At 30.9% G+C, this 21,712-nt stretch overlaps 2 protein-coding genes across 2 annotated transcripts; both read left to right on the top strand.

Moving 5' to 3' along the window:
- Positions 1-9,393: 9,393 nt before the first annotated feature.
- LOC145111268 (O-Glycosyl hydrolases family 17 protein) lies at positions 9,394-11,383 on the top strand. Its single transcript, XM_079047563.1, has 2 exons — positions 9,394-9,972; positions 10,180-11,383. The coding sequence occupies exons 1-2, from the start codon at positions 9,596-9,598 to the stop codon at positions 11,297-11,299; spliced, it is 1,497 nt and encodes a 498-aa protein (XP_078903689.1). The 5' UTR covers positions 9,394-9,595; the 3' UTR covers positions 11,300-11,383.
- A 3,925-nt stretch (positions 11,384-15,308) lies between these two features.
- LOC145117337 (syntaxin-32-like) lies at positions 15,309-17,791 on the top strand. Its single transcript, XM_079053635.1, has 5 exons — positions 15,309-15,845; positions 16,328-16,578; positions 16,781-16,953; positions 17,174-17,374; positions 17,579-17,791. The coding sequence occupies exons 1-5, from the start codon at positions 15,590-15,592 to the stop codon at positions 17,736-17,738; spliced, it is 1,041 nt and encodes a 346-aa protein (XP_078909761.1). The 5' UTR covers positions 15,309-15,589; the 3' UTR covers positions 17,739-17,791.
- The last annotated feature ends 3,921 nt before the right edge of the window (positions 17,792-21,712 follow it).

Below are 21,712 nucleotides of genomic sequence, written 5' to 3'. Positions count from 1 at the left end.
ATATTATGACAAACCACGCTTGTTTGTCATACGAAAACAAACGACTCCATCCCGCTACATGAATTATGGTAAAGGAAAACACACCCAGAATCACAATAACCACGAACAAGTATTTGTAGAAACAGATAACATTGTCACACTAGACCATGTTTAAATTTATCACTTATAAATATATTTATTTATCCTAATTGATAATAATAAATTTATCACTTATAAATATATTACTTACACTTAGTTTAGTGTTCTTTGTGTGAGATCAAATGGGCTCATATAAAAAAAATCTTTGTTTTTTGCACACTAGACCAAGTTTAAGCACTTCTTGAAGCAATTTGCGAGTTTGTAAAATAAAGAGCCCATGATTCTAGCTTGTTAATTTCCCATAACCTTTAGATATCAGGGACACTAGTATTGTCATTGATGCTAGAAAACCACACGGGAACCAAAAGCAAGAATGTTATGATTAAACTCACACATATGGGTTCCCTCCCGATATAACTATGGAAGGACGATGGTGTTCAAATTAGGCGTGATTGCAGTGAAAGTACATGAACTCCTCAAATTCTATATACCATACAAAGTAGAAACATTCATCAGTGCGCCCATGCATTTTGTAACCAGATTTTAAAACCCTATGAGATAATATAAGGAGATAAAAGTCCAAGCCAAGATTGCTCAAAAGAGAAAAAAGTAGTTAACGACATATATCTCCAATTGGCAGTCCCAGTTGGGATTAACATATTAGTCGGCGTAGGGGAGGGATAAGAATGCTCCCTAAACGATATCAACATGTCTTCGTTTTTTTTAGGGGGGGGGGGGAGACAATCATGGTGTAGCCGTGTAGCTCAGCACAACTTGAACATCAATGCATCATGTAACACGATCTGATAGTAGCGAAGGGGTCAGTCTTGAGATAGAAACATAATCATTAATTTATAAGTAGAGATATTGGCCAAGGCATGGATACCCCATGAATAAGTTTTCTTGTATAGATCGCAAATACACTCATGGTAAAGAAAAATGAAGGGTCTTGGAGGATGTGTGTTGACTACACTAGTATGAATAAAACATATGGAAAATGACATACCAGGGTAATCATATTTATCGCTTTGTTCATATTTAGGTAACTTTTTTATTTTTGTACATATTTGACCATTTAACTTGTTATATGTGTTCACATCTTGCCATTATCACCAGCTATAGCAGGTGACAATGGTAATATGTGAACAAATTAACAAGTTAAATGGTCAAATGTGTATGAAAAAAGAAAGTTGCCTAAATGTGAACAAAACGAAAAGTTAATTACCCTGATAAATCATTTTTCCTACTTTTAATAGCGATTTTAATTTCATATTTGTTTGTATTATTATTTTTCAAACGTTACTTTTAAATATCCATAATTTCCTAAATATTAATTAAATATTGATCAATTTTAAACTTTACTTTGTAATTAATAAATATGTTTTTGTTTTGTGAAATATTTTATATAGCCTCTTATATATATATATATATATATATATATATATATATATATATATATATTGTCTTTAAGCATTACGATATTTTTAAAGTGAATAGTATCTAACAATAAATTTAAATTAATTAATTACATAAAAATAACTATGGAGGGTCTTTTAAAAAAAACATTACTTAGCAAATAAAAAAACAAAAAAAATCTATACAATGTAAATGTTTTAAAACTATTCCAACTTTTTAATACCTTTTAATTAGAAGTTTATTAACTATTAATTTTTTTAATACAACGTTTTAAATTAGCATTTAACGAAAGTATTTTAAAATGTTATAAAAAATTTTATACTATCATACAAAATCTGTGAAACACTTCAAAAATGTTGTAAAAGAAAGTTTAGAAATAAATATATGAAAGTTATAAAAAAATTGTATGAAAATGTAATTAAAAAAAAGTTAAATACTTGTAAGAAAAAATTAAAACAATTATAAAATATTTGGTTTAAAAGCACTTGTATTAAAATTATACGAAAAAAATGAAAAAAGTTAAAAAAAATATAAACAAAGATTTAAAAAATTGTATTAGAAAAACATTTAGGTAAAAAATCATAAAAGTGTTGTAAGAAATTATAAAAAATTTTAAGAAATTTATAAAAAAAATATTCACATTTAAACAATTTTCTTTTTTGGTACAGATTTGATCATTTAAATTGTTAAATGTGTTCACATATTACCATTGTCACCTGCTATAGTAGGTGACAATGGTAATATATGGACACTTTTAACAAGTTAAATGGTCAAATGTGTACAAAAATATTCAGGTGGAAAGTGATTTCTCGATTCGGACAAGGGATCTCATCAGATAATAAAAAGGATGAAGAGAAGACCGCATTTTACACCGTTCACGACATGTTATGTTACTAGAAAATCCCAAGGATTATCATCATATACGTACAAATAAAGATGATGAAGAGAAAACTCTGACATAAAAAAAAACGATCATCGAAAGTATACATGGTACATTGAAATATATTAAGAAAATTAAAAAAAAAACAATTAAACCCGAAAATGACGTTCACTTCAATAATCTTCAAATTTTGAGACTTGATTTTAATCTTCTAATATTATAAATAGATATGACCAAATAATTAGTTATAAAATATTGTTTGTAGGCATAATAAAAAAGGGAAATAACTTAAACAATCATTTTTTTCACATTTAGTGATTTTTTTTACATCATTTACCATTAAACTCTTATTTTATATTCAAATTATACTCTTACGATCGGTTTTAGTAGGTTAACGCCCAATTGACCTATACTATACATAACATCTACCTGACATAGCGATTGAGAAATTGAATTAAGAAAGTAACATTTGATCCCATTTTTATATAACATTGGCCATTAAACTCTTATTTTGTTTTCAAATTATACTACATACAAATTGTTTGGATCATCAGTAATACTCGTTGAAATGGGCTTTGGGTCTTAAAAGTATGGATGTTAATCAATAACATGACATGACAAAGATACACAATACAAAACATAATTAGGACGAATTGAAATTCAAATTCGTGTTTGTATCGTGTTCCTGTCAAGTGTAAAAAGCACGAGGTCATGTCGTGTTGTGTGTGTGTTCAAAATTCCACACAAAATTGACACGGTATTAACACATGTTTGTCGTATTTGTCATGTTTTGTAAAATTAATTATGAATTAAATAAGTTAAAGGTTTGTTTTATTTATTTTTTTCGTTTTTGACCTGTCGATTTTGTTATCGTGTTGTAATTGGATCATTTTCGTGTTAGTAAAACAAAATACGATATCATGTCGTGTGCTATATAAAAATTGTAGTGTCGTGTCGTGTCATCTAAAAACACGACATAACTCTCCGAATATAAAAAAATGACCGTTATCACGTTTGGGGGTTTCATCGTAGCAGTTGTGTTCTACAATTTGACGAGATGAAACCGACAATATGGTTTATTGCCGGTCATAAGAGTATAATTTGGGCACAAAATGAAAATTTAATGGTCAATGGTGTACAAAAATAAATCAAATGCGAACAAAAATGATGATTGGTTACCCTCTTAACTCATTTTTTCTCAATCTTATATATGTCATGTAGATGTCACATATATACCAATTTGACTTTAACCTACAACAATCGGTTGAAGAATATATCATAAGAATATAATCCCTATTCTAATAAATAAATAAGTTTATTCTCCTATTGACAAGTGTCATAATATTAGAACTCATTATTAATATTATGTGTAACATATCATGCCATTTGTCAACTTATTAATTATCCATTTCAAATTTCAAATTTTAAAATTTTCACTCTATCTATATTAAATTAATAATTGATTTTCCATTTTAAATTTCAAAATTTAAAGTTTTTCGCTTTAATTATATTAAATTAATAACATTAGAATTAAAAATAAAATAAAATTAATAGGGATTATAATGTGATATAACTTCACTTATTTATTTAAATCAACGACTATAATTTTATATAACTAAAAAAATATCTCTTAAGTAATAATTTATTTAAAATAATTGATTTATAATTTGATTTTTTAATATGAAAGTTTAATTAATTTTATAACCGTGGTTCTCACGGGTTATAAACTAGTTTAAACATAAAATAAGAGTTTAGAGTTTAATGGCCAATAATATTTCAAAAAACTAACCAAATATAAATCCTCATATAAATAATGGTCAATAATACTAAAAAACGATAACCAAATATAACAAAAAATAACAGTTTGATAAATCCTCGTAGCCTAAACAAATTTAACTTGTATATCTTGTTTCTCGATTGGTTATCGGTAATTATTATATATATATTAAAGTTATGAAAAATTTTAACAGTAAACTTCATTAGGAGTTGGCAGAATGGGTCCTTTGATTATGGTGGGGTTGCAATTGTTTTTTTTTTCTTTTAGGGTCATATTTTGACATTTTGTTATTTTATTACCTGCTTGAAGCTTCTAGCACCGCTTATCCCATCTAATATAATTCTTTCCTTCTTCCTTTCTCATCGCCGCTTTGTCTTCCCCTCTGGATGCTTCCCACCGCCTCTCCAAAACCCTCTACGTGTTATTCACTGCTCCCACCTCACTTTTTAACCGATCATATTGTTACAAAAATCCCTTCCCACCGCTTTCTCATTCGTTCTATTATCCACCACCTGCCTTCCAAAGGGGTACGACGATGACCAGGAAGACGAAGGTGGTCTGGCAAAGAGGGAGTGGACGTGGGGGTTCTCTGTCTATCGCCTCCGATTGTTTCCCTTTTCTCCGTCTGTCATACCCCTCAGATTGCTTCGATTTCAAAATCCAGACCCAAGTCACGTAGGGTTTTTTTTCCAATCGAAAGGTACGCAGCCCCTCACTGAGGCAAAGCCCACGAGGTTTTCACACTCAATTTACGTTTCTTATTTCATCATGTATCGTCGGTTTTTTCCCTTTTATTCACTTACTCCACCAACTCTTCTCACATCTTGCGTTTTCCGGTTTTTCTCATGCCCTAACTTTCGCTCTATAGGTCGATTATGGAAGATGCAATTTTGATTTTGAAGTTTTCGATTTTTTTTGAATGATAGATCAAATTGGGGAATTTTTTATCTTATCTGACCCTTGATTTATCGTTTCTCACATACTCTGGCGTATGAGAAGCGGAATCCAACCGCGGGCACCATCGCATCTTCTTCAACAACATGTAAAGGTATTTTTCTATCCCTATTAATGAAGTGTTCAATTACTAATGGTTGTTTCCAGTGTTGGTTCAGCAGGAAAACAAGTGACACAGGTTAAAATTTGAACTGATATTTCACCAATTTGAATTTAGGTACTTCAAATTGTAAATTTTATATGGATTATATAAAATTTAGAATTTTAACTTGGGCCATTTTAACTTTGGTCTTTATGTGATTCTGAAGATGGCTTGGCTGATTCGGTTAGCAAACAATATCTGTTCTTCAAAACTCACGTACGTGTTACCCTATTTGTTTGTTTAACATATAGATGAGTTTTTTTTACTATGAATACTAAGTGTTTGGTTAAATGTCTCAATGAACAAACAAAACTTAAAGTGTGCGTTCAGTTTGAAGTGGTATGTCATCGGTTGTGCACTTTATTGTGCACGTCTCATATTAAAATTAAGAGATTGTCTGTCCAAAATTTAATTTCACATCCAGGTATCTTCTTTTATGTTCCAGCTTGGTTACTAATTAATCACATCACATTCTCCTTTTAATGATGAAGCAAATCACTTATTAATGCACAGAAAGTTGCGTGCTGTGAGATGGGTTGGTGGTGTTGAATTAGAGCTTCTAGCAATAGCCACTGGTTTGTGTCTACTAATTATCGCATAACAACTGATTATTGTCTATTTTACCCTTTTGATATGATTTTGGTGTTTATTCTTTATTTTCAACAGGTGGAAGAATTGTCCCTAGGTTTCAGGAATTAACAGCAAAAAAGCTAGGCAAGGTATAATTTCTCATTTACTATTTTCATTGGTTGTAATCCTGAAAAATACATAATAAATGACTTTTTAAATTTTTTATTAAATTTATGGGCAGGCTGGTTTTGTTAGAGAGAAATCATTTGGCACCACAAAAGATCTGATGTTATATATTGAGCATTGTGCTAATTTTTTCGTAGGGGTAAGTTAACATTTTTTTAGGACTTGTATCTTTTTCTTTTTTAAGTGTTGTATAAATAAAGACTTTCTATTTTGGACTAACTGCATGAGGTCAGTTATTAAGAATCTCCCACACAAAAAGCTTTTTACCAATGGAAAGGATAGCTTTTTAGGTCAATTATATCAACCACTTTCATTATACTAAATGGTCTTGTGAGTTTTGTATTTTGTACAATTGACCCGCTTTATTCAAGAATGTTCCATTTTACTCCCCTGGTTATGTTTAACCTTCAAAGCTTTATCATTTTTTTCCTGATTAAATGTTGTTGGATAGATAATCATAATTTTGTGATAAATTAGGTAACAAGATGATGATAGAGGAGACTAAACGCAGCATTCGTGATGCATTATTTATTTATTTATTTTTAATTGTTCTCATGCACTCATATATTAATCTTAGTAGGTGTGGTTCGGATGCTGTCACATCTACTAATTTTTTAGGAAGTATTGACTTATAGGTAATCTTTAAAAAAAAATTATCTAGGATCATACTTTTATATGAAAGAAAATGTTAAAAACTTAAAATTGATTTTAATGACTTGCAAGAGTTTAAAGATTTTAACTAAAAACATTGTATTATGAAAGGAAATACATGTAGCACTTTTTTTTAAAGTGGGACAAGGACTATTCTTTCGATCTCCCATCTGTGCAAAAGGACGAAAATGCCCTCAGGCCTCATCGTCAAATGGTAAAATTGCTTTACTAAACTAATATGATTATATTAATGTCTTTTTTTTGCAGAAAATTGGTGCAGACCCGATCAAAATACACCAACAGATCCTAAAACTCATCGCACATTTTACTTTCTTCGAGTCTTTTATTTTTATTTTTTTGTATTAAAATTGCATTTTATGAAGTGAAGCTTAGGAACAGTAAAGTTGCACCCGATATGTCTATTCCACCCCTTCTACTTACATTCCTAAATTCTGACCAGGGTAGTGTTCCTAGGTTGGTTACTTCACCCGGGTTGGGTTATGACGTTGATGAGATTTTATATCTTGCCACTACTCATCATGCAACATAATTCTTGATTCCTGCTGTTTGATTTAGGATTTAGGATATGAGGATTGGTAGGTTTTTGTTTACGAATTAGCTATGTTTAGTAACTACTCCCTTCGTCCCAATATTATTGTCCACAGACAAAAAACACACATATTAAGAAAAGCATTAATTACCACTAACTTTATTTAATAAAATGACAGTTTTGTCCTTACTTTGTATTTAATGTTCCATTAAATGCTTAGTTGGTTAAGTAATAATGATGGGGTATTTTGGTAAAAATGTTATTTATTTTTAGAAGTGGACTATTATTTTGGGACAAACCAAAAAGGAAAGATGGACTATAATTTTGGGAGGGGGGAGTATGTTTTATTTCTTAATGTAGACAAGGGTAAAATGGTCTTATCTTTGGAATAAACGGAAATATTAAGATCCCATTTGGAATGTTAATTCTTACAGCTTGAGAAAGTCACTGAAGCTAAAAAAACAAGCACAAAAACATTTACTTCGGGTAAAGAAGAAGGAAAGAGCTTCATCCATCACAAACATCCATCGGTTTTTGTTCCGACATTATCTCCACCGGTTGAAGTGATGCTCCGTGCACTTGAGGTATGGATAGTTATCAGCTTTTAAATAACAATGTACTTTTATTGCTTTGTTTATAATGGATTTGTACATTCATTTATTATCTATCTGAAACATTAACGTACTTACATGTCTGTACAAAAACAACAATGTAGTCTAAATTTTGCTACAATGTACTTAATTTTCCCTAAAAAAAATTTGTTTTTGCTGCAGTTATTTCTGCCACGTGGGGTTCAAGTTGAGAATACCATCAAAGTTTCTAATATTCAATACCTTCAGTTAGATTCTATTTGTGGTCAACAAACACGTTTCACTTAGCTTTAATTTAAAAAAATGGCAATTAGGGAAAATGGTCCCAAAAGTTTTGTTTTGTTTTGTTTTTTTAAATAACATATTCTTGATGGATAAGGGTAGATATTGTAATCTTTTTAGTATGCACAATTGCATCCAAAAAAATGTCAATACGATAATAATAGAAAATATGTTTTCTTTTCTTCAGGTGGCTTTATTCAAGTTATGAGGAATGTGATTTCGACTAAAAATGTTTTTACTATCAGCCAAAAGCGTTAAATGCAAAAAATAGCAACGCACACTAATTTATTTGTTTACTTTCATTTGTTACATTAGGACATTGTACTATATTCAATCTATCCAGTTGCTAACTATTTGAATGACACTATAGCATCCTACTTTCGTGAGCTACCAAACATCAACAAAAACATCTGACCCGTGCAACGCACGGGCCTCATTTCTAGTTAGAATTAAAATCATAAATCAAACCCAACCAAAGAATCAAACATATTTCTAGTTCAGTTGGTCAAACAACAAATCATAAAAGGAACAATATTTCGATTAAACTAAATAACCTTTTTCCACTGGATTTATTATTATTACCAGGTGTGAGACCCATGTATTACATGAGTTTATTTAAAAAAAAAAAACAATACAAAATTCTAAACATTTGAAAAGTATGAATTTATAAGAAAAGTGAGAAAATATTGAATTATAATAATTAAAGTATTTTTTTTCTCTTTTAAATTTAAACAAATAATTTAGATAAATAAATAAAGAAAATTAATGAATCTTTAATTTGGTAATTTTGAAATTAGAAAGAAAGTTCATTAATGAAATTGATATGTATTTATTATTGAATATAAATACTATCTACAATTTAATAAAATGAAAAAACCATAAAATGACATGTGGAATAAAAATTAATTTAAAATAACCACAAAAATTACGTGTTTCAAAATAAATGAAAATGAGACATATGGCAAAAAGATCTTTATTTATTAGGGAGGATTATATATTATTATTATTATTATTATTTACTAGTTAGAGCTTATAAACCTTCAATCAACTAATTCTCTATTCTCAAAATTTCAAACAGTATTTTCACATCTTAACATTAGAGTCTTCAAAATATTCATTCAAACAAACCCGAAAAACTGATTATTACTTTTTCCAACAAAAAAAAACGATTATTGCTTTAATAAGTTTTTGATTTTTGAAAAAAATAAAAATAAAAAAAACTGTTTAACAATAATAAGTGAATAAATAGATATAACGTTTATTACATTTATATTGAAATAAAGAGAAAAAGACAATTATCCTCTTATGGAGTGTGACTGCACACAAAATTGCATGGCATCCTGATCCTGCTACATAACTGAATAACAGATTCAAAAAAGAACCGAATCTTTTACTATTTTCATCTCTCCTTCACACACACAAACACACACACAATCTCCTCCAATTTCCTCCGATTTCCTCAAAACCCAAAAGAATCAACAAATAAATCAACAATCCATCACCGAAATCCCCCAAAGAAATGATCAGAATTCCGTTAAAGCCATGCCAATCGATCATCACAATCATGCTCTGTATCTCGACAGCATTCATGGCGATTGTCACTGGTTCTGATCCCAATTCGAATATCGGCGTGGGAATCAACTGGGGTACCATGACCAGCCACCAGTTGCCGGCGGATAAGGTGGTGGAAATGATGAGAGAGAATGGGTTCAAGAAGGTGAAGCTCTTTGAACCAGAAAAAAGGATCATGGAAGCCCTAATTGGATCAGAGATTGAGGTGATGGTAGCGATCCCTAATTTCATGCTGTTGGATATGAGTCAAGATCCAAGCTATGCTGATTATTGGGTTGATGCTAATATTACTAGTTATGCTTATCCTGGTGGTGTCGATATCAAGTAAGCAACAACAATTTTGTGATTTCTCCTATTGAAATAATTCCAATTTCGTATTGAAACACCTTCGATTTCATGATTATAGTTCGTTTTTTCGCGCTCTAGTTCTTCCTGATTGTTTGCTGCTGTAAATGTTTAGTTTTTTCAAACACCGATCATACATTCGAGGGTAAATACGTAATTTCATGTTGATTCTTTCGTAAATTTCAGGTATGTTGCAGTCGGAAACGAGCCATTTCTCAAAGCATACAATGCTACATATCTCCAAATCACATTACCGGCGTTAAAAAATGTCCAAAATGCCCTTACCCGGGCCGGTTTCGGTAACCAAATCAAAGCCACCGTCCCATTGAACGCCGACATCTACGAGTCGCCGGAATCAAATCCAGTCCCGTCGGCCGGCGACTTCCGTTCAGAAATCAAAGACAAAACCATTGAAATCATCCAATTTCTTTATTCCAACGACGCCCCTTTCACAGTCAATATTTACCCCTTCCTTAGTCTCTATGGCAACGCTTATTTCCCCATGGATTTTGCGTTCTTCGATGGCTCAAATAAGCCCCTGAAAGACGGAAATTATCTCTACACCAATGTCTTCGATGCAAACTACGACACATTAGTCGCTTCCTTAACAAAAGCCGGATACCCGGAGATGAAAATCATCGTCGGAGAAATCGGGTGGCCCACCGACGGCGACATCAACGCAAACGCAAAAAATGCAAAAAGATTCAACCAAGGTGTGATTAGACATGTGTTAAGCTCAAAAGGTACACCAGTCCGAAAAGGACCACTCGAAATTTATCTCTTCAGTTTGTTAGATGAAAACAAGAAAAGCATAGCTCCGGGATCATTTGAGACACATTGGGGGATTTTCGAATACGATGGAAAACCCAAATACGAACTGGATTTAACGGGATCGAAGAAGAACAAAGGGTTAGCTCCGGTTGTCGGAGTTCAATACATGAGCCGGAGGTGGTGCGTGTTGAATCCACGTGTGAAGGAACTGGATGGATTGGCTAAAGAGATTGACTACGCTTGTAGCTTATCGGATTGTACGTCTTTAGGTTATGGATCTTCGTGCAATCGGTTGAATTTAGCGGGAAATGCTTCTTATGCTTTTAATATGTACTATCAACTTCAAGGTCAGAATGATTGGGATTGTGACTTTTCTGGGTTGTCGATTGTTACTGGGGAGGATCCATCGGTGGGGGAGTGTCGGTTTCCGGTGATGATTGCTTTTGGGTCTTCGGTGGTGGTTCACCGGAAAATTTTCAAGGTTTTGTTGGGTGTACTTGAAGCTTGCATTGTGTTCTTGCTTCTTGTTTCTTAGCATTTTCATTTTTGGATCATAGATTTTTAGATTGTAATATAACTGAAACGAATACGAATGAGTAATCCATCATTTTTATCTTCAGGCTAATACGACAGAAAAAAAAAAAAATACTTTATTAGATGTTATTTGATTATTTAATATAATGGTAGTTTGCAATTCGTGATTGATATTTATAAATTTTTGTTAACTGGTTTTATTTCTTGTTAGAAGATGAAAATATTTTTTTGGCATTTTTTTAGGGTATTATACATGCGAATGGAGGACAAAAAACAAATAAAGTTTCAAATAAAGTTATATAAGCAATTGTGTACTTTTTTAAAAGTATTGTTTTCTATCTGGCTAATGCTATTTTGAAAACTTAAAAGAAATTAGAAAGAAAACAAAACCATTGATAATGGCTAATGATACCATAATTGCACGGAAAGTATTATCTAGATTTAGTTAAATACTTAAATTATATATGTGTTGTAGGACATACTTTTGAGATTTTTTCTTTTGATGATTTATATTGTAAATTTATGATACAAACTAGATAGTTACTTGGTTACAGTTAATGCTTATATGTACTGATTTGCGTTAAATTTACAACCATGTAGATATGGACCATATGGTAACAATTATTAGTGATGGATAATAAATAATTAAATGCATTAAGACGGTATTTTACATTTGAAAATTTAAATATTTTCATATTTTTTATGTCTACTATCTTTCTATCTATTTTAAATTATGACAAATATTATTTAATTTAATTTAATTTAAATTTGATTGGGATGTTAAATTTGTATATTTGTCATCATTTTTAATAGGTAGGAAGAAAAATTAAAACAAAAAATAGAAAAATATTTAATTTCTCTTTGCATTTTTACTGGAGTTTTGTATCGTAAATTTATGTAAGATTTGTTAAATTCATTATGCTGGAAGATTTTAATAAAAAAAATATAGTAACGCTAGAAAAGTACAAAGAATCAAAATTGCTTCCGAAGACATTTTCAGAAGACAAAAAACTTAAAAAAAAAACTTTTTGATATCTTTTTTCTGGAAGAGAAAAAAAACAACTTACAAGTTTGGAATACATTTTTTAAGTTAATCTTAATGTGATATTTCTTTTTTTCACCATAGACATAAAAAAAGACATAAGAAATTTCACCTCTTCCGAAACAAACATCACCTAAATCCAGTGCATATTATACTTTATCTTTTAACCATTGAAATAATGTTTGTTTATTTAACTACTAAAAGTTTGTTTTTAATAAAAACACCATAAAGGTTTTCCGGCAATAATTGCAAATAACCATAAGAAGAATTGTTTCTTGGTTAAAGTTGTTCTTTTGAAACAATTCAAAGTTTCTATAATTCATAGAAAAATCATATGTTAAACCGAACAAAATCCAAATGTGTTTACAGAATTTATGCATTGTTAGTAAAAAATATCTAAACTAAAATTATTTTTATAAGATTTTAGTCAAATTAGAAAAAAATATTAGTTTTGAGATTTAAGCATCTAGGCAGTTAACCCCTTGTATAAAATCATATCTTTATAAATCCTCTCGACTGAAAATAGATTTTTCATTAATTATCCTCATCTTTTTGGAACATGTTAACTATTTCATCTAATTTGTTGTTTGTAACCAAACACCATATTTGAGATTACTAATATTTTTATAAACTATATAGTTATAAAAAATAAATGACTTAAAATATTTATATTAGTATTTAAAAATTTAGATTAATTATTCAAAAAATAACATAAAATCAAATAATATATAAGGTAAATAAAACGAAAATGTTAACAAAAATTTGGAAGATACAACAATAGATAACTAAGTAGTTAAAAAATATTAAAAATTGATGAACCATAACAAAATAAGTTATATATTCCAATGATATTAAATAATTTTAGTTGGTTGATAAAGAGTCATAACTTATATAACTTTTATTGGAATAGAGGTGTACATAGGTCCGATAATATGTAGAGCTGACAATGGGTCGACCTGGGTTGGGTTCGGGTTCAACCCATTTATTAATTGGGTTGAATATTTCAACCAAACCTAACATTTTTATTTAAATTGATGGATATTTCCAACCCAATCCAACCTTTCAGATAAATGAGTTGTCATCGGGTTGACCCGTTTATGTAATTCCCAACTCAACCTATTATATAAATGGGTCAATCCATTTAAAATAAAAAAGTAAATAAAATAACTAAAGATTACACCACTTAAATTAGTTTCAAACTTAACTAAACTTTCAAAGGATAATAAAAGCATAAGCTTAATTCATAAATACAAAGAAATTGTACAAATAAGATTAAAGATATGTAATTTCGAAGTGATTTTGAAAAGTGACTAGTGTTATAGGTGCAAAGAAAAAATATAAAAATTATGAATGCATTTTAAAAAACAAATAAATAAGAATACAACATTTAAATTTATAAATTAATATTTAGATTAATATATGATAATATTTAAATAATTATTGAATTAAATATATATTAAAGTTAAATGGGTTGGTGGGTTGAAAATGGGTTGATAACTTTTACCCAACCCAACCTATTTAATTAAATGGGTTAGACGGGTTGACCCATTTAACCTAAATGGGTTGAAAATCTCAACCCAACCTGCTAATTTTGGGGTTGGGTTGGTGAGTTTGGTCGATTTTTGCCAGCTCTAATAATATCTTATCCTATTCATATAAAATCCAAAAATAAACAACCTAGTTTTTATCGACATATTGATCGGATTTATCCTTATCTATCTCAATCGTTGGAGGAATAACGAGTGCAACTTCTTCTTTATGCATGTATTGCTCGCATGATTCTAGAAGGTTGCATTCAAGCAAAAGACAAAGTTATATCATTTCCATATCATTCAATTAATCATTCATCCTTCAAGCAAACACACTTCTATTAATGTGGTGGTAAGTCTTGACCTTCATTTCGATATTGACCTACCACTAAGAGAAAAAACATATTCCAAAAGTATCATATAAGCTTAGACAATTACTAAATCATGGGTCATGGTGGCTAGAATTAGAAATTGATGTTCCTTATCATTCCACCGAGCTAAAAAAAAACTAATTCTTCAACACTCATGCAGACCAAAAAGATTGAGGTCATGTAATTCCTCAATTCGCTATTTGAGATGAAAGTTCATTGTCATTTACTAGCATCATTTAATAAAATATTATATAGTAGAATATTTGTATCCCGGTCACAGAAACCACTAGATGACTCCCCTGAAGTCTCCATCCACATATGATCAATTATTTGTTATGTTGAACATATCAATTATTTGTTATTTTGTTGACCATATTTGATGGAATATATATGAAATAACTTTTGAAAAATATCATTGGAAATAACAACTTGATTTTGAGTATAACAACTTGATTTTGGGTAAAATTATATTCTTTTTTCTTAAATCTAAGTTGTTGGGATTTGTTTATCTAAAGTTTGTATGCCGCAAACATTTATAGTAAGTTCTAAAGTGATATCATAACTAAATCCGGAGGTAACTCCCGTAATAAATATTTTAAATTTGTGTTTCATTTGGTTAATCATATAAAAAAGGAACATGTCATACTGCAACTCTTATTCCTTTAAATTTTTGTCATCGAGTAGATTTTATTGAGAATGGCCTATATAAATTGGAACCGGAATTGCATTACCGGATTATAATGCAATAGTTGAAAGCTATTGTGACTTTTTAAATCGTTTTTAGCTTCCAACGGTAATATTCCAAATCTGGATTTTAATCGGATAAAAGTTCGGGAGTAAAATCCGATTTCAGTTTTCTGGGGTTGTTGTCCAAACCCGACTTGATAAAATATCGCTTGATTCGGATATATCTTATAAACGGATTTGAGGATATAATTTCGGATAGCCACAAAACCGATTCGGTTTGTGAACCACTGGTTTTGGGTAATTATTTCGGGTCGAAAAGGAGACCCGTAACGCATGATCGCCCGATCCATCTCAACATTCAAATACACACAGTTTCTTCTCGGTTTCCATCTCGACAGATCTACGTTCACATAAATTCATTGTTCTCTCTTGAAGATCTGAACAATTCAGATCATCTAGAGTTTTGATTCGATTCAATGCATAGTCAAACATCCAAAAGATGCATATTCTAATATTAGTTTTATTTTAATTTCGATTGGATATAGAATTTTCGAGTACTCTATGATTTCATCATGCCCCCTGAAATCACTCAGCTAGTTTAGGATTTTTAGGATCAAATTCCCCCTTTTCTTCGATCCAATATAAATACACATTATTATACGATGAATGTGAAATCCTCGCAAGGTTCGTCGTATAGAGATCGGGCGCAGGAGTTTTCTAGCATAGCTGAGAGGCTAAGAAAGTCGTTACCATCTCTAAATGCGTCGGAGAGTGCGAATAACGGGGGTGTTGGGGTTTCTACCAAAGCTGAGGGGCCGAGATCAAAGGTTGCAATCCAGACGGAATTCAACAAAAGGGCTTCCAAAATTGGATATGGAATTCATCAGACGTCGCAGAAGCTAGCGAAACTTGCAAAATGTGAGTTATTAATCAATATATTGGGAAATTTGTATGCACGTGTGCTTTAGCTTCGTATGAACATGCATTATACGAATTAGAACTCTTAAGGAAATATTAATGTCTAAAAATATCAACAGAGAAAGTTTGCATTTACTATTGGTGCTTGACATGTTCATAGATTAAGCTTCCCAGATGCCTTAATGTTGCTCCTTATTTGATCAGAATCTGTGATGTTGCATTTGCTTTTAAATTTGCAATGAAAAGTGATTTTGGAAACTGGAAACCCTATCTCTCTCACAAATCCATACTATGTGTATTGGCATTTGTGTTATGTAAGGAGATAGAGTTTCTACATGCATCATTGATTGTGTAAGATCAACAAATTAGATCACCCCTTATAAATATTTTCAAGTAATTAATCAGACTTGATAAAATCTAAATTAATACAACTACATTGATATTTCTTACATGTAAAACCCTAAATCCTTTTGTTTTTCCAGTGGCAAAAAGGACCTCTGTCTTCGATGATCCAACAATGGAGATTCAAGAATTAACAGGTGTGATCAAGCAGGACATAACTGCACTGAATGCAGCTGTGGTGGATTTGCAATTAGTTTGCAATTCACAAAATGAAAGCCAAAGCATTTCAAGTGACACAACTACACATTCAACTACAGTTGTTGATAATCTCAAGAATCGTCTCATGGGTGCCACAAAGGAATTCAAGGAAGTTCTTACAATGAGGACAGAGGTGTAATTTTGTTTCATTACACATCCAAGAATCTAAGGTCCCATTTGTTAATAGGACAAAATTTGCAACGTTTTTTCCCCACCCAAAAGACTTAAATGCCCTTGTCCCATGTGACAAACGTGGCCTAACAACCCATGTTTTTTTTAAGAATCTTTCTTTATGTGGCTTATATTTGTCATGTTTGTGATCTTTTTGAGTGCAGAATTTGAAGGTTCATGAAAATAGAAGACAGTTATTTTCTGCAAGTGCTACAAAAGAGCCTGTAAATCCATTTGCACGCCAACGTCCATTGGCTAACAAATCAACAACTAATTCCTCAAATACCCCTCCTCCTTGGGTTACCAACTTCTCAACTTCATCTCCACTATTCCCCAGGTAAATGATTTTTTTAAAAAAATATTTTAGAAAATAACTGCAGACTTGGGAAATGTAAAGAAAAAGTAAATGAGGGTGAATTTGTAAAAAGTTTAGACATAATGAGAAAAGCCTCATTTTCCTGACTTTTTCTATTAAGTCATTCTTTCTATATCAAGTCAAAAGTTGGATTTAATAATTTGATAAATAACATACCCTTGATTCTGTTTTAACATTCCAGGAAACAGGGAGATGGAGAATCTCAACCATTGTTACAACAGCAACAAAGTCAAAGTCAAGAAATGGTTCCATTACAGGATAATAGTTACATGCAGAGTAGAGCTGAGGCTCTTCACAATGTTGAGTCAACAATTCATGAATTGGGCAACATTTTTACACAATTGGCAAACATGGTTTCTCAACAAGGGGAGCTTGCAATTAGGTACCTTTTTTTTTCATTAAATAATGTCTGAATAAATGAAGGAAAATTACAAAATGAGAGTAAATCCGTAAAAGGTTAAGAACTTAATGGGGATAGCTCAAAAGAAACACAGAATACATAGCTTACATTTGAACAAATTACTCTTTCATATTATGTGTTTCCATTTTGGTATTATTAATAAATGAAAATTGAATAATGTGATAGGATTGATGAAAATATGGAGGATACACTAGCAAATGTAGAAGGAGCACAAGGGCAATTAATGAGGTACTTGAATGGTATATCATCAAACAGGTGGCTAATGATAAAGATATTCTTCGTATTAATTGTATTTCTTATGATTTTCCTATTTTTTGTGGCCTAACAATATCAATGTCTCTCTCAGTTTTCATCTATAACAACAAATTAATCAGCCTATTTTTTTTTTTTCCAAAAATTCATGACAATAAATACAACTATTTCCATTAAAATACAAATTAATCAGCCTATACAAATACTTTGAAAATTTTACCTTTTTGTTTGAAAATATTATAAAGCTTTTATTTAGTTGTGTGATCTACAATATTGTTAATGTCTCTAGGACCCAACAAGTACAAGTGGTCTTTATAACATATTTGAATTCATTTAAAAAAGTCGTGCTAAATCTTCTCATTTTGTGTCTAAAAAACTTTTAGAAAACAACTTTTCATTTTCAGTATTTTATATTTCTATGGAAAATTCATATGTTTCTTCTTTAAAAGGAGTTCCTTACTTTGATGTGCATCACATTTCTCGTTTGAGAAACTTGTTTATGATTCGTCTTCAATCTATTAATTCTCACATTCTAAAGATCATTTTTATTGGTACCCATGAACCTAAAGCTTCTTGTTAAAAAGGATAATGAATCATGATCCAAAATCTCATAGATCAAATAGAATTAAGGTGATAAATACCTGGTAGAACTTGTCTCAAATTAGAATCATGATTTGTTGGGGTGACAATTCTCGACACGACACACAAATAAACGAGTTTTCTGACCCTTCAACCTCCATAACTCGATGGGTTAGTACTTGGGTTTGCAGGTCAACCAGCCAACCCGATATTATATCATGGTTAATAAAACATTTTTTCTTATATTTCTTCTGTTCTTTTCTTAGCTTTGGCGTATTTTCATTTGTCCTAAATCTTGAATACAACTTCATGTTATATGTCTCATTCTTTCTCTCTAATTAATGATGTGAGTTTGAAGCCATAAAATACTAAATAAACGAGGTATGTAATATGATTTCTGATTAAAAATTTCAGACTTTTCAGTGTGTTTTATGGAATTTTGATGTGTGTATCAGTTTATTTTTTTGGAATTCGGATGTGTAAATTTGTTTATTTTTTCTGGAATTTTCCCTGATTATGATCAACGAACATGATTTTGACATGTGAGGCTGTGAACTTGTACTCGTGAACCCGTATAATTAAACGGGTTTGGCGGTCTTGTGCCGGGTTGGCTTATCTGGGTTAGGTTTGAACAATACGACATGATTATTTATATGGGTCTTGTTATGGTTGAGTTTTCTAACTCACGACCCACCATCCCGAACACGGCAAAATCGTTACCCTTAATAATTTGTGGTAACATATCCTATTTAGTATATGTTGCTATCAAAAGCTGTAGAAATGTCAAATCTATTTTTCAAGTCTCGACATATATCTATTATATATATATATATATATATATATATATATATATATATATATATATATATATATATATATATATAAAAAGAACAAGGTGATTGGTGATGAGAAAAAAGGTGGGACGATGATTGTCGAAAAAGTAAACCAGATGTAGATGCAGAATTGCCTTAGGGCTTCTATGATTGTCAAATAAGTAAACCAAATGTAAATGTAGAGCATTGCCTTAGGGATTTTATGTTTATAATGATCGTTTCATCATTATACTTCACTCGTACATTTATAAGGTTACATATGTCTTCTTTATTTTCCCCACTAACAATACATGAAGCATAGTCGATCATCTTCTTTCTCGGAATCAAACTAATCCTCTATTCAGCCACCAATATGGTCCACATAAAGAGATATTTCACCATTTGTTTCCTAAACATAAAGAACGAAACATGCATAGTCCCATCATTTGCAATAGGCTGAATCCTAAACAACAAGGATTTACCTGGCTCATAATAATAATGTTTCTTAAAGTCTTCTTGCATGAAACGTTTCGAGCCTGGTAATACACGTACCAACAAAATCATGATCATTAAAAGTAAATTTCACACCATGATTTAGGGGTGTACGCGGTGTGGTGCAATGTGGTTTTGAGTAAAAACCGCAAACCGCACCGCATATGCGATTTGAGAATTTTATAACCCGCAAACCGCACCGCGGAAATTTTAAACCGCATTATGTGGTGCGGTTTGTACGATTTGATTAGTTGTTCAATATTATGCGGTATGAGTTTTCCCACTTTATAAGTCTTACGGTGTAATTATTCCTTTTTAAACAATTACTAAAATAGTATGTTAGATAGTTTAAAATTAATTATTATTTATGTAAAAATAACTAATAAAAGTACATATAAGTATATAAAGTTATTTTGTAATCGTACAGAAAACGTTTTCATCACACTCTGTATATTTAATTTAAAAAGTGAATAAATTAAGTTGTGAGTTTAATGCATAGCTTAGTTGTAAAGTGTTCAAGGTTCATAGAGATAGTTCAATTCATTAGCTTGCAAGAGGAACGTAATGAATTATGAACATAAAATAAATATTTATGTATATATAATGCGGTGCAGTTTGAACCACGATTTTATAAATATAAACCACAAACCGTACCACATAATGCGGTTTACAAAAATTACAAACTGCAAACTGCACCGCGAACATTCAAAACCGCATTATGTGGTGTGATGCGGTGTGAGCGGTTTATGTGGTTTGATGCACACCCCTACCATGATTATAAGAGAATGGATGTCAAAGAAATATCCCTTGACAATTTAGTTCCATTATAGGAAAAAGTCAATCATGGTTCGAGATCAACATTGCTTATGCTAGGCTACTTCTTGAGTTTCTTCACCAGATAACTTCAAAACCCTAGTTAATGAAAACGAATAGACAACCTTTAAAACATGAGGATATCACATTTAATGATACATGGAATTACTTACATGGCCTTCAAAATATATTTGTCTAACTTATTTAAATGTCTATTCATCTAAGACATCGGCTCGACCCTCACATGTCTAAAAGTGTTGTAACTGACATCAATTAGTTAACATTAATGACCAATTGCACAAAAAAAGTTTGAAGACCAAACTGAGACGTATCACAAAGTTGATTGTACTACATTGTCATTTTCCCAAGAAATTTCAATGTGAAGCGCAACCAACATGAATTTAGCATTAAACAAAATATTGATAAATATATAAGTTATCGACCATTACAAAAGAAGTAGCATACATCTAGAACCTTGAGACCTTACATCCTTATCAATCTAGGACATATTAGTGGATCTATCCTACTAATGAAGGGGCATTTCGAACAAGACCGATTAAACTAAACCTTATTTAGTTTGGTTATTGTTAATCTAAAAATTCTTAATAACCTTATTAACCGAACCAAATAAAATAAAATCCAATTAAACCGACCAAATAAAATCCAATAACATTATTCTTAAAAACCTGCTTAACTACACAAAATGAACAACTTGACAAAAAGAGCCATATAACGAGGAAAAACATAATTTTCACTATATATCATATAAATTCAAGGGCGTAGCCACTTTGCTTCAAGGTAGGTCCTAGGACCTACCTATTTTTCTTAATAATAATACAAAGTATATATGCAAAATAATAGGGACCTGTATGACATCCCCATTTTCACGGCCAGAAAAGACCGGTTTAATTTATGCTTTTAAAATAATTTCAGAGTAATCTTTTGATTAAAAGAGTTGCGGAATTTGTTCCCAAAACGAAATATGATAAAATAAGATTTACCAAGGCATTTCTTAAAGAAATGTATTTTTATTATATAACAAAACTCGGGATGTCATGTTCCGATACAGACCAAAATCATAAACGGCACATTATAAGCCTTACAACAGTTATATACACTACACGCCTATAATCAAAATATCTTGATAAGTCGTTCAACTTATGCTCTCGCGCCACTACCTGTAATACAAAGAAAACTGAGTGGGTCAGGCTTGGGAGCCTAGTGAGCATATAGGGTTTTCAACCCACAATAAATAAATTTATTAATTTCATCAAACAACAATAACCCGATTACCCATTCCCGTTATCATCACTTTACGTCCCTAAAAACAACTATCACAAGGGACCTAGTT

Source organism: Lactuca virosa, chromosome 5 (assembly GCF_052849685.1).
Source record: "Lactuca virosa cultivar CGN04683 chromosome 5, Lactuca_virosa_CGN04683_v6, whole genome shotgun sequence".
NCBI classification, from domain to species: Eukaryota; Viridiplantae; Streptophyta; class Magnoliopsida; order Asterales; family Asteraceae; genus Lactuca; species Lactuca virosa.
The sequence above is the reverse complement of the archived record's forward strand: the minus strand, read 5'-3'. Positions and strand labels throughout refer to the sequence as shown.

Bases quoted from the DNA above. Each gene is read 5' to 3' on its own strand.
- LOC145111268 (XM_079047563.1), top strand. From the start codon at position 9,596: ATGATCAGAATTCCGTTAAAGCCATGCCAATCGATCATCACAATCATG. The intron at 9,973-10,179 runs GTAAGCAACAAC...CGTAAATTTCAG, and splicing joins CCTGGTGGTGTCGATATCAA to GTATGTTGCAGTCGGAAACG.
- LOC145117337 (XM_079053635.1), top strand. From the start codon at position 15,590: ATGAATGTGAAATCCTCGCAAGGTTCGTCGTATAGAGATCGGGCGCAG. The intron at 15,846-16,327 runs GTGAGTTATTAA...TTGTTTTTCCAG, and splicing joins GCTAGCGAAACTTGCAAAAT to TGGCAAAAAGGACCTCTGTC. The intron at 17,375-17,578 runs GTACCTTTTTTT...ATAATGTGATAG, and splicing joins CAAGGGGAGCTTGCAATTAG to GATTGATGAAAATATGGAGG.